General features: G+C 41.7%; 1 protein-coding gene across 6 annotated transcripts in view; it reads left to right on the top strand.

The window, feature by feature from the left end:
• The window catches only part of CPSF6 (cleavage and polyadenylation specific factor 6), a 52058-nt gene that overhangs the window by 21350 nt on the left and 17375 nt on the right, over positions 1 to 13333 (top strand). For 4 of the 6 annotated variants that reach the window (XM_040344033.1, XM_040344030.1, XM_040344031.1 and 1 more), the window contains exons 4-8: positions 1412 to 1557; positions 3681 to 3854; positions 6220 to 6706; positions 6785 to 6900; positions 12903 to 13056. In XM_040344033.1, the coding sequence (XP_040199967.1) occupies positions 1412 to 1557; positions 3681 to 3854; positions 6220 to 6706; positions 6785 to 6900; positions 12903 to 13056 (1077 nt within the window). The remainder of the gene's footprint in view (positions 1 to 1411; positions 1558 to 3680; positions 3855 to 6219; positions 6707 to 6784; positions 6901 to 12902; positions 13057 to 13333) is intronic. The other 2 variants (XM_040344034.1, XM_040344032.1) reach the window with 1 other exon arrangement.

The following is a 13333-nucleotide window of genomic DNA, read 5'->3' on the forward strand; positions in this document are numbered from 1 at the left end:
GCGTATTGAGACATGCGCACCCGGCTGTGAAGCTGCAAGCTGTCACAGCCTGATGCCCACAGTAGTATTGCCAGCGCCACGAACAGGCGGGGGAGAGAATGGAGGGTTTTGGTGGCCACGTCGCTGGATTGTGGGACAGGTGAGTGTCTTTTTGCGCACACTTGGGGGAATGGCAACAAACTTCGATACCTAAAAATCTCCATAGGCGACGCTTTAAAAAAATGAACGGTTACCAGGTTAGAGTTACAGAGGAGGTCTAGTGCTAGAACTATTTCTCTCGCTCTGACGATCGCGGCGATACCTCACACGTGTGATTTGAACAGTTTTCATATGCGGGGGCGACTTGCGTGTGCGTTTTCTTTGCTGTGTGGGCTCGCAGGAGATCTTTTAAAAAATATATATTTTTTTTTACATTGTGTTTAACAAAATAAAATAATGTGATCACTTTTGTTGCTGTCACAAGGAATGTAAACATCCCTTATGCCAGTAATAGGTGGTGACAGGTACTCTTTATGGAGGAATTGGAGGTCTAAAAGACCCCAAATCTCTCCTTTGCACTTCAAAGTATTCAGATTGCCAAAACGGCGATTCTGAAAACTGTAATTTTTTATTTTTTAAACCGGTGCCATTGGCAGCCGAGTAAACCAAAAGTGCCGGTATAACCTCTTAAAGCTGAGGCCGCATACACTCCACTCCAAGGGGTTAACAGATATACGCTCGGAGTGTTCTCCCGGGAGTGGTGAGGTAAGTCGGGATGACGTCACCCGGAAATCGTTTTTTCCAGCCGCATGCATCGATGTCGCATCGGGGACACCCAAATTGATGCACCAATAATTTCAGCACCCCTAGCATATACATGCATGATACTATTTTATTGTAATTTAAGGTTATTAAAAATAAGCTTACATTTTCCATCTGCAGTGCTGTAATTTTCTGTAAAATGCAATATAGCAACCTGGCAGTATTCTGTACATGGATGTTATATACAGAATTCCCCTCAGAAATGTAATTTGCTGCTTGTGACTGCACTAAGATGTCAGATTGTTGGCATCCCCTGCACCAAAAGTTTTTTCTTTTTGGTGAGCTACATTCAAAAGGGAATCGCATATAAAGGGATGCTGACTGCACTTTCCTTATTATAGCCCTGCCAAATGCAACAGCTGATTGCTAATTCTGAAATTAGTCCCATTTACATACATTTTGCACACAGACACAAAGCAACCGCTATTTCTTCAGAATAACAAAAGTTAGGAATCTGCAACATTTGGTAAAATCATTGCAATGTACATAGATCACCCAGAGGGAAATGTGTTTTTTTTCCCTCATCAAAAGTGGAGTTACTCTTTAAGGGAATTTATTTAGTCTAAATGTGCGTGAGTCCTCATTCATTTATATGCTTTTATTTGCATAGGTTTGCATTAATATGTGTTGGATCAGAGTCTTCATCAAAGAAACTCATGGATTTGTTGCCAAAAAGAGAGCTACATGGGCAGAATCCTGCTGTAACACCTTGCAATAAGCAGTTCCTTTCTCAATTTGAGTCACAGTCGAGAAAAAGTAAGTATCACATATGTATCTGTAAATTATTGCTGCCAACCTCAAAGAAGTTGGCATTAGTGGGGAGCCCTACTTGGGCTAAAGGTTGGTGCTTTTAAAAGGCGCAAGAAAAGTTGAATTGGGCTGAATTTATGGTGGATTGTGCCTTCATTATGGACAGGACATGCATTCCATGTTATTGCTTGGTGCTGGTCCAAAGATGTGAGGTCTGAAGACATAGGATCATTCAGGCCAATCATTAAATGTGGCTAAAATGGTCGAATTCAACAAAAGTGTGTAGGAATTTTGTAAAATTTACCTCCGATTGCTCAAACAAATCCATAGGTTTTGCTACAGTTGACATGTAAGAAAATCCATTAAAAAGCACAAAAATTCACACAAATTCCAGGTGTGCTAGTAGTCCTGAAACCAAAGGCTCTGCAATATGTTATGACATTTCTTAGTAATGTTGACAGCTGGCCTACCCTCTCCTGCTGTCACTTACACATTCTATGAGCAAGTAGAAATGATATGAGAGGCTTTAATGTTAACCAGTCACCTCTGGTGCCCTCAACCCACTTCATATGATGGCAAGAATAGTTCCTGTCTTGTAAAAAAATAAAAAAAGGCCCACTACTATGCAGTCACACTATACCACAGCAGCACCCTATGCTGATCAGACCTTGCAACCATGCCTCTCTTCTGGTAACATACCCATGGGGCCATATTCATGATGACAGAAGCCTGCCATAAAAATTGGCACTGCTTTACGTGGTTCTCTCCAAACTTACGACTTTTTTTGGTGAACTAACCCCTTAAATTTGCAAATGCCTTTTGCGTAAAACACGTTTGGTAGCCTCACGGATACCAACGACAGAAGAAGAATTTTGGGCCATAATTTAGGTTAAATTCTGAAGTGATAAACTAAAATAGTATTTATTATTGGCTAACAGTTTATTAAAGAATCAATTAAATGTAAATAGATTCAGGTACTTCTATTTATATGCGAAAATATCAGCTTCCCCTGTTTATACACTTAAAGGGGTTGTAAAGGTACAATTTTTTTCCCCCTAAATAGCTTCCTTTACCCTAGTGCAGTCCTCCTTTACTTGCCTCATCCTTCGATTTTTGCATTTAAATGTCCTTATTTCTTCTGAGAAATCCTCACTTCCTGTTCTTCTGTCTGTAACTCCACACAGTAATGTGAGGCTTTCTCCCTGGTGTGGAGTGTCGTGTTCGCCCCCTCCCTTGGACTACAGGAGAGTCGGGACGCTCTCTACGTTGCAGATAAAGGAGCTGTGTGTTAGTAGACTTCCTGTATGGGAGCGGGGGATGAATCATAAGAGGGTTTATGAGAGCTGGAGGTGTGCAAATCCAGGAAGTGAACAGACAGCAGCTTCAGCTGCCCACAGTTACTCACTCTGGAGCAGCCTCAACCCCCCCCCCCCCCCCCCCAAGCTGTCATAAAATGTCACGTGAGGCAACTCCAACAAATGAAAGTAAAGGGATCGATAAGGAGAGATTGTGGAGCATGCACAGGATGTGAGCAACACAGCAGCAATTTTGCTGATACAGGGAGGAGATTAAAAAAGGGAGGGTTAACCAAGTACTGTATTTTTTTTTATGCTGAAAAAGCCCCCCTCGACTTCGATACTAGAGTCTCCCGCTGTGTCATGCAGTCTTAACTGGCTGTCCACTATGACAAAGCCCCGCCTCCGACAATTGCACGGTCATACAACACTGTACCCCAACTAATTTTTTTTATAATTTTCTTCCCACAAATAGAGCTTTCTTTTGGTATTTCATCACCACTGGGGGTTTTTATTTTTTGCTAAACAACTAAAAAAAAGTCTGACTTTTTTTAAAAAACACATTTTTTTTTCTTTGTTCCGGTTATAACATTTTGTTTTGTCCTTCACTGATAGGCGACACTGATGTGCCGCGCGTCCCCATGGGCGCGTGATCGCGGCTTATCCTGCTGTACGTCATGACGCCCAGTCAGGATAACTGAACCACTTCCCAGCCGTCATTTTGCTGTAGGAAGTGGTTAAACAAGGCTCATCCGTAACAAAATCGTGGGCACGTGCGCCTACATGTGAAATGTTTTTATATTCGAGATACTTTTTGTTTTATTTAAATTGTTGCAGCTACACAGGCTGGCCAAATGTCCGGCGAAGGAAAAGCCGGACCCCCTGGTATCAATGCTCGCTTACCGTTTCCACCGGGCGGCAGAGGCAGGGGCCGGTTCCCACCCTCAGGTCCTGGTGACAGATTTCCTGGACCTACTGGACCCGGAGGACCTCCTCCACCTTTTGCAGGTAAGAGTAATGTAGTGCAGAATTTTACATTGAAATATATTTAAATATATACACACTACATTTTCTCTTTCCCTTTAGTTGATAATGCATCCACAATGAAGTCACTAAATATGTCCCTTGTTACATATATACAATGTGTGTATGTGTATAGATATACACATACATATAGTTAGTGTGTGTGTGTATACACATATACACACACACACACACACACACACTTTATCAGGTTTATCATTTCTGTATGTGAACCTGTTAGGGAGAGTTTTCTTTGCTTTCCTGTCTTTGATACTTATACAAGGAATGTGGGGTCACTAAGACAGAAAAGCATCACCTGAGCAATAAAAACTTTGCCCCTTGTTAAAATGTATTTTGTCTTGGATAGATTTCTCATTACTACATTTCCTCACAGGAAATCTCCCCACTAAGGACACAAACAGCATTAAAGTGGAGGTCCACACAAAAAGTGAACCTCCGGTTTCACATTTGGCACCTTTTCAGGGGGGAGGGGGGTGTGTGCACTCTCCTTACCAGCTAGCATTCCCCCCCCCCCCCCCCCCCCCGGCTTTCTTCTGGGAAACACACTGGACCCAGGAGACAGCGGAGACCAGTGAGGACACGCCGCTCACGCGTGTGCAGTAGGGAACCGGGCAGTGAAGCCGCAACGCTCCACTTCCTGATTCCCTCACCGAGGATGGTGGCGGTGGCAGCCGAGACGAGTGATTGCCGACATCACGTGCGCACTGGACAGGTAAGTGTCCATTTATTAAAAGTCAGCAGCTGCAGTATTTGTAGCTGCTGGCTTTAACTACCTCACAGTCTCTAATTCTTCCCCACTCCATTAAAAAAATAAAGTCTAAGTGGAGCTGGGCATTAAGTGATGTGCATAGGATTGTAGAAGTATCTTTGCTGCTTTAGTCAGTCATTCCAATGCATATATTTGTAGCTTCAGTATGTGTAGACAGGTTTAACCACCTACTTGTAACATCTCTGCACCAGAGTTTCCATTCTCATTTTTTCCATTTGGACATAATGAAAACCTAGCATTAATTAGAAGGGTTTTCTTTTACCTTTTTTAAATTGTTTCTTAAGGCAGAAGGCAACTTTCGCACACCTTATACTTGCCCAAGCCTGATCTCTGTCCAGTGCCGTGTATAAGCAGCAGCACTCTTTTTTTTTTTTTTTTCTCTCATTATTGGAAATGGAAGCAGCAGCGGAGAATAGGCTCCTGCTGCTGTCAATCCTGGCCTATGAGGGGAGAGAAGGGGGCAGGCAAGTATGATTTTGTGTTTTTAATTGTAAGGGTTTACAACCACTTTAAAGTAAAAAAATAAAAACGTTTGCATTCAAAAATTGTTTGATTGTTTTAAGAGCAAGCATGCGCACTGCAACTCAAGTTTTCAGAATAAGAGATCAGCAATGGCAGCTTGTGTAATACCTTTTAAAAATTGGCGTCATTGATTTGCGTTCTTTGATTTCACTCTGACTCCCCTAAATTTGCGATCTTGTTTTAGGTCAAGTGTCAATCTGCATACTTGTTCCAAGTTAGATACTTGGTTCTGAAGCCTTTGAATCATCATTTGAAATGTTTTTTTGAGAGGAGAGATCAACAATGATGATCTTCATAATTACTCAGTGCCCTGGCTTTTTTAAGAAAAGTGCACAGTGTTTGTAGTTAGGGGGGTGGCATGGCAACATAATGCATTTCAGTTGGAAACTCTGTTAGACCACTTGTACCTACGTGTAAGGCTTACCTGTAGGTACTAAGAATATCTCCTAAACTTGCACAGTTTAGGAGATATTCAGAGTGCATGCAGCCGATGAACTCATCGGCCCATACGCTCTGAAGATCCGGCTTACAGTGTCGGACCTTTAGAGCCTCTGCCAGAAACAATAATTCTAACTGTGGTGCTACAGAATATATTTGCATATTGGTAATTTTTGTGTTCTGTGAATGCAAAGAAGGGAGGGTGTATAAACAATAGCTCTAAGTATGACAGACGCAGTGCTCATATCTGCAGTAGCCAGACATGTTGAAAGCTATACCGTCCAGCATAAAGAAAAATATTACGGACAGAGTAGCCATCCCGCAATGTGACCCACCTTTGTAGGGGAACAAAATTTAAAAAAAAAAGCCTTTGCCTGGATTTCTGCTTTAACTCTTGATATGCGCGTGTGTGTGTGTATATATATATATATATATATATATATATATATATATATATATATATATATATATATATATATATATATATATATATATATATATATATATATATATATATATATATATTGGCTCTGTAATACTACTGGCAATGGTTTGCTTGTATTAGTACAGTAATATGATTTTTTTTTTTTTTTTTTACAGGTATGAATCCTCCAAGACCACCTATGTGTCCACCAGGCCCACCAGGACCCCCTGGTCCTCCTCCTCCTGGACAGCCACTTCCTCCACCATTAACGGGACCACCAAATCGTGGCGAACGGCCACCTCCCCCAGTTTTATTTCCTGGACAGCCATATGGCCAACCACCGCTAGTTCCTCTGCCACCTGGCCCCCCTCCACCTGTATATGGTCCTCCACCTGGGCCCCCTCCTCCTCAACAGGGTCCACCTCCACTCCCTGGTCCATTTCCTCCTCGTCTTCCAGGACCTCCTATGGCTCTTGGACCACCTCCACATTTGCCAGGTCCACCACCAGGAGGTCCCCCACCAGCTCCACATGTAAATCCTAACTTCTTTCCTCCACCTGGTAACGCTGGTATGCCTAACACAGATGGCCGTGGCCCACCACCTTCAGATCCATTTGGTCGGCCACCTCCATATGACCGGGGAGAATATGGACCACCAGGAAGGTTAGTCTGAATGCTTTAAAGAAGAAAAAAAAATAATTTAGGGCCTCTCTTTTTTATGCCAAATGTTATGTTTTGCAGGGATATGGATGTTTCGAGAACACCTTTAAGTGAAGCAGAGTTTGAGGAAATCATGAATCGCAACAGGGCAATTTCTAGCAGTGCAATTTCCAGAGCAGTTTCTGATGCCAGTGCTGGTTGGTGTTCAACGTGATATATAATAGTTATTTTCTCCCAGTATTAAAGTTTTGTTTTTGGTAGTTATTGCAATATGGAAGTTAGTGCATTTAACTATCATTAATGGTTTCAATATGGTGCACTGCAAGCTGGATAGTCTGTGTCATTTGAAACATCATAGTTTAGCAACCTTTGTTAAAGTGGACCTCCAGCTGACCCTGCAATTGCTTAAGGCAAATGACGCACATTGGGTGGCGGGGCCAGACTTTAAAAAAAGGGTAAACAAAAAAATATGCTTTTGCAGGATTGTAGGAGGGGTGGAATGGAAAAACATTTTTTTTTAGCTTTTATTTTAGCTTTACATTTGAAATTTAAATGCTTCTGAGTTCCTTCACAGCAGCATCTGACTTTGGTTCCAAGGATTAGCCAATTATGTACCATAATGCATGTTACTATTTTTTTTTTTTTGATTCTCTAGTAAGGAACTGAAGACTGGTCATTGTCAGTAAAGGGTTTTTAGTTATGCTAATAATGTTACAATCATGATTCAGTCATTATTTTTTGGAACTGAAAAGCTATTGTGTACACATCCAACTATTTTATTTACATTTTTATGGTAAAGGCTTTTCTTGATTGTACAGGACAGGACACAGACATCTTGGATAACTGGGTTATATGTTGCTACCTCCAGGTGATTGGACACTAGCAAACGCATGTAGAAAAAAAAAAAACACATAACCCTTCCCACTGACTGTTATCCATGTTTTTTGCGAGCATCCTTTTTTTGCCCCTCTACTGATTATAATTGTATATAAAAAAATTATAACTGGGCTACATGCTAGCCCTATTACCCCATCTACATATGCAACTTCTGGATCAGTACTTCAGGCATGCTACTGGGACTGTATCTGGGCCCCGCCAAACTTTTGAAAGATGAGGGGCCGGCTTGTATACTCGCTTTGGACTCTGGATCTTGTGTGCCACTCTGTGGCACACCGTACAGTTTGTGAAGTTGTCTGCAGCGTGCTGTGGAGTTATTTGCACTTCCCCGAGCAGTGGCATTTATTTTCGGGTTTGACCCGGTCCCTAAAGTCCCCTTTGGGTGGTATACACTTTCAATAAATATATTTCTAAAGGTGCTATTGACAATGCAATTTTCACCACATGTCGGTAACAACCCATGCAATCCATACATACAAAGAAACCAAAACAAATTAGTTTGGTAATTTAAGTTATGTGTAATAACATGGAATGACACAGGGACAAAGTATTGAATACGCTAAGACCCCTTTCACACTGGAGCGGTTTGCAGGCGCTAAAAATGGTGCCTGCAAACCGACCCTAAACAGCTGCTGCTGTTTCTCCAGTGTGAAAGCCCGAGGGCTTTCACCCTGGAGTGGTGCGCTAGCCGGGCGGTAAAAAAGTCAAGCTAGCAGCATCTTGAGCGGTGTGTATATACCGCTCCCGCCCATTGAAATCAATGGGGCAGCGCGGCTATACCACCGGCCATTGCGGGTGGTTTTAACCCTTTCTCAGTCGCTAGCGGGGGTAAAACCGCCCCACTAGTGGCCGAATAGCGCCGTGAAATTAACGGTAAAGCTAAAAATAGCGGTGCTTTACCGCCACTACACCTCCCGCCGCAGTGTGAAAGGAGCCATTAATAAAATGTATTTAATACTTTGTACAATATCCTTTGTTGGTAATGACAGCTTTAAAGTGGAGGTTCACCCAAAAACATAATTTTTAACATTAGATTGAGGCTCATTTTGTCAAGGGGAATCGGGTGTTTTTTTTTTAAATCGAAGCAGTACTTACCGTTTTAGAGAGATCTTCTCCGCCGCTTCTGGGTATGGACTGCGGGACTGGGCGTTTCTATTTGATTGACAGGCTTCCGACGGTCGCATACATCGCGTCACGATTTTCCGAAAGTAGCAGAACGTCGGTGCGCAGGCGCCGTATAGAGCCACCAGAACTCTTCCTAGAGCGGGCCACCCGGCTACACTGAATGATTGTGGGAGAAGGGCCTTAGTCAGGGAGGTGACCAAAAACCCGTTGGTCGCTCTGGCAGAGCTCCAGCATTTCTCTGCAGAGAACCTTCCAGAACAACCATCTTTGCAGCACTCCACCAATCAGGCCTTTATGGTAGAGTGGCCAGATGGAAGCCACTCCTCAGTAAAAGGCACATGACAGCTTGCCTGGAATTTGCCGAAAGACTGACCATGAAAATTCAAAATTCTTTGGTCTGAAAATACAAAGATTGAACTCTTTGGACTGAATGGCAAGTGTTATGTCTGGAGGACACCAGGCAACGCTTATAACCTGGCCAATTCCATCCTTACAGTGAAGCATGGTGGTGGCAGCATCATGCTCTAGGGATGTTTTTCAAACTTCTTTCACATTGTCATTATGGGGTATTGTTTGTAGAATTTTTTTAGGAAAATAATGAATTGGATCCATTTTGAAAAAAGGCTGTAACATAACAAAATGTGGAAAAAGTGAAGCACTGTGAATACGGATGCACTGTAACTTAATTTCTGAACATATTTGTTTTGGCTTATTTGTATGTATGGGTTGTTACTGGCGTGGTGAAAATTTCATGTCAATGGCACCTTTTGAAATGTATTTACCTAGAAAAATGGTGACATGTTAAAGGATTTTTTTTTTTTTTGCCTAAATAGCTGCCTTTACCTTAGTGCAGTCCTCCTTCACTTACCTCATCCTTTGATTTTGCTTTTAAATGTCCTTATTTCTTCAGAGAAATCCTCACTTCCTGTTCTTCTGTCTGTAACTACACACAGTAATGCAAGGCTTTCTCCCTGGTGTGGAGAAAGCCTCTTGAGGGGGGAGGGGGCAAGCCAGGACACTCTCTACTTTTCAGCTAAAGGAGCTGTGTGTTGGTGTGTCATGACACTCCTGCTCGCCCCCTCCCCCCTCAAGAGGCTTTCTGCACACCAGGAAGAAAGCCTCACATTACTGTGTGGAGTTAGACAGAAGAACAGGAAGTGAGGATTTCTCAGAAAAAATAAGGACATTTAAAAGCAAAATTGAAGGATGAGGTAAGTGAAGGACTGCACTAAGGTAAAGGAAGCTATTTAGGGAAAACATTTTTTTCCTTTACAACCCCTTTTAAGGGGGCACTCTCTGTCTCTGGAGAAAAAAAATCTACAAATACAGAAAGGTTTCTTCACAGTAAGCGCTGTGAAAATGTTACATAGACTCCCAAGAGTGAGCTGGTTCTGGTTCTTAAAGGACTGGTTTCGTTCCTAAATGTACATAAAAAATATACATATGAATAGCGCTAAAATTAATAAATGAATATCAAAATACCAAAAAATGTGTATAGTAAAAAATAAAACACATATAACATTAATAAATGTTAGACACAAATTGTGAAACATGTGAGATTCCTCTGTAGCGAGGGGTGACAACAGTGCCAACTGGCACGTGAACTGATGCACCTAAGGTGGTATCAAACATAAAAACAAAGTCCAACAAAAACTCCTAAGTGTGATGATCCGAGGTATGTAGCAAAGTTCATCAACATCCACAAGTCATTCAAGTGAAAAGGTGAATAAATAGAAAAAGCGTGACTCCTTTAACGTGACAATCCCATCACCGGAAAAAGTGCAGGCTTACCGGAACTTGTTGACCACTGGTGGCATATATAAATGTACATAATGTTACTGGATACTAACATACATTTTATAGGTAAAATTGATCCAGGGAATATCCGATTTGCCTCTTGGGAGTTCAGGATAGAATTTCTTTTCTCCCTTGCTGGAGCAAATTGGATCATGCATAGTGTGCATTAAGGTAAAAAAAAAAAAAAAAACCTTGAGCCTTTAGAACCACTTTTAAGGACACAGTGGCTAAAAACTATAAATCTTTTTTCCCTCTGGTGCATGGGTGCTCGACCGGTGGCCCTCCAGTTGTTGTGGAACTACAAGTCCCATGAGGCATTGCAAGGCTGACAGTTCCAAGCATGACTCCCAAAGGCTGAGGCATGATGGGACTTGTAGTTCCACAACAGCTGAAGGGCCACAGGTTGAGCACCTATGCTCTAGTGGGATCTTTAATGAAGCCTATTGTTGCTTCTATGCAGATCTGTTGAGACCCTTGTAGTCTGCGCTTAACATTTTACTTTTGACCTGGGTTCTATTCTCGCAGATCCTTCAGCACTTGAAACTTCCTGCATAGGCTTTATGGTATTGCATGGACAGACTTCGGGATTTCCTCCAGCAGATGTCCGATTTTGGCCTTCTGTCTGCTCTGCTCAATTGCACCAAATTCTTTGACTTAAATTATGGTTTGCTCAGCCAGCTTTTGCTCCCTCCTTGATTCATGCCTTCTCTGCAGAGGCTGAAGGATTTGCTGCTTTTCAGCAATTGCTCACTTCACCGGTAATTGTTTCTCTGCCTGCAGAGGAGCAATTTCTGGGTTTTTGCACTAACCTGTTCATCTTCTGGACCTGAAGGTCTTCCTTTCGGATCAAAAAGTTTCATATGGAGTCAGGCAGGTCGGTCATTGCACCTCTGCAACAGGAGTATCTGCTAAAATTGGTTGACATCAAAGAAGCCTGTACACTCTTTTTTATTAGCATATTGTTCATTTTTTTTTTTTTTTTTTTAGTGGGAGACTGTCATTTTTGTTTTGTGGCACTGCCATCTGGCTCAGGCCGCGTACACATGGTCGGACAAAACCGATGAGAATGGACCGAAGTTCAGTTTCATCGGTCCAAACCGACCGTGTGTACGCCCCATTGGTCTTTTGTCCTTCGGACCAAAATTTTAAAACTTGCTTTAAAATCGAACCGATGGACCGCTGACGCATCGGTTCAAAACCTGCGCATGCTCAGAATCAAGTCGACGCATGCTTGGAAGCATTGTACTTAGTTTTTTTCAGCACGTCGTGTGTTTGACGTCACCGCGTTCTTACCCGATCGGATTTTGAACTGATGGTGTGTACACACATCAGACCATCAGGCCACTTCAGCGGTGGACCGATGAAAACGGTCCGTCAGACCATTCTCATCGGATGAACCGGTCGTGTGTACGGGGCCTTATTCACTGCTCCTCGGGTCTTTACAAAAGCCTTGGCATCTGTTCTGACTTTTCCTCACTCTCAGGGTGTCCACATTTTGCTCAACAGTCACGGATGAAATGTATTTGAAGTATTCTTCCATCCAGGCTTTAAATTTATGCTACGGATTGTGCAGACTGTGGGCTTTTTGGCAGTTTGCAGTTGTTTGCTGCAGTGCCCACTACTTTTTTCTTTTAATGTCTCAGTTGACTAAGAATATGTCCATGTCATGTATTTCTGTGCTGTATGTTGAAGAAAAGCTTTGTTGGAGTACAGGACATAGGACCATCCCCTCTCTGTTTATCTTTATAGCTTGGTAAAAATAAAAAAGCTGGGTATAATAGGGTGTACTATTGTCTGAAGGTAGAAGCATATAACGGTTGTCTAAAAATATGCCTGTGTCCTGTATTGTAGTCCAAGAAATTGATTTTACAGGCAAGTCAAAAATATATTTTTTTTGTACATGTGCCATATTTATCAAGTAGTATGTCTGTCTGCCTTATAATAATGTATTGGAGATCCAGTCCATCCAATGTTGAAGTAAAGTATTATACAATTTTAGCTTAACATTTTTGCTTACCCCTTCCTCATACCTCCACAATGCCTACCAGTTATACGTTTTTTTTAACATAAATTGTATTAGCTGTTACTTTTTAATTTTGGATAACATACAAAAGTGCAGATCATGTACCATGTGACTTGCATGGGATTACAGTTAGAAATATGGTAAGGTTTGTTGATGATGTTTTGTCTAATTTTAGAATGCATGCTGAATTCCTTCAGAAACTCAAGCTTGGAATAGTATTGTGGGTAGTCGGTGCCATTTTTAAGCTTTCAGTATGTTTTGATTTGAAGCCAGTTGCAATTTGCACTGCCTGTGAATGAATGTACCCTTTTTGTGATTTATTTTTTTATATATTTTTTTATTTATTTTATTTTGCAGGTGATTATGGAAGTGCTATTGAAACTTTGGTGACAGCTATTTCTTTAATTAAACAGTCCAAAGTGTCAGCTGATGATCGTTGCAAAGTACTCATCAGTTCTCTGCAGGACTGTCTTCATGGAATTGAATCAAAGTCTTATGGTTCAGGGTCTAGGTAACTTTACTGTCACGATAATTTCTGAATGTGTTCCACCTGTGTCTTTTGTATAGAAAAACTACACATGAAGTTTACATGTTGAAAAGCACTGAATACCTTTTCATATTTCCCTCACTGGGCATTAAGGAATAATTCTCTTCTCTCCTAGTTTCTATGTGGCTATGAGAGCTTAATCATGGCGGAATGCAAAAGACTGCCAATAACTTCGTCTAGTAAGACTTTTGTTTGGCTTCAGTTTTGAGGAGAGCAAATAATGACTGATACCCGAACTAAA

Source organism: Rana temporaria, chromosome 3 (genome assembly GCF_905171775.1).
Source record: "Rana temporaria chromosome 3, aRanTem1.1, whole genome shotgun sequence".
NCBI classification, from domain to species: Eukaryota; Metazoa; Chordata; class Amphibia; order Anura; family Ranidae; genus Rana; species Rana temporaria.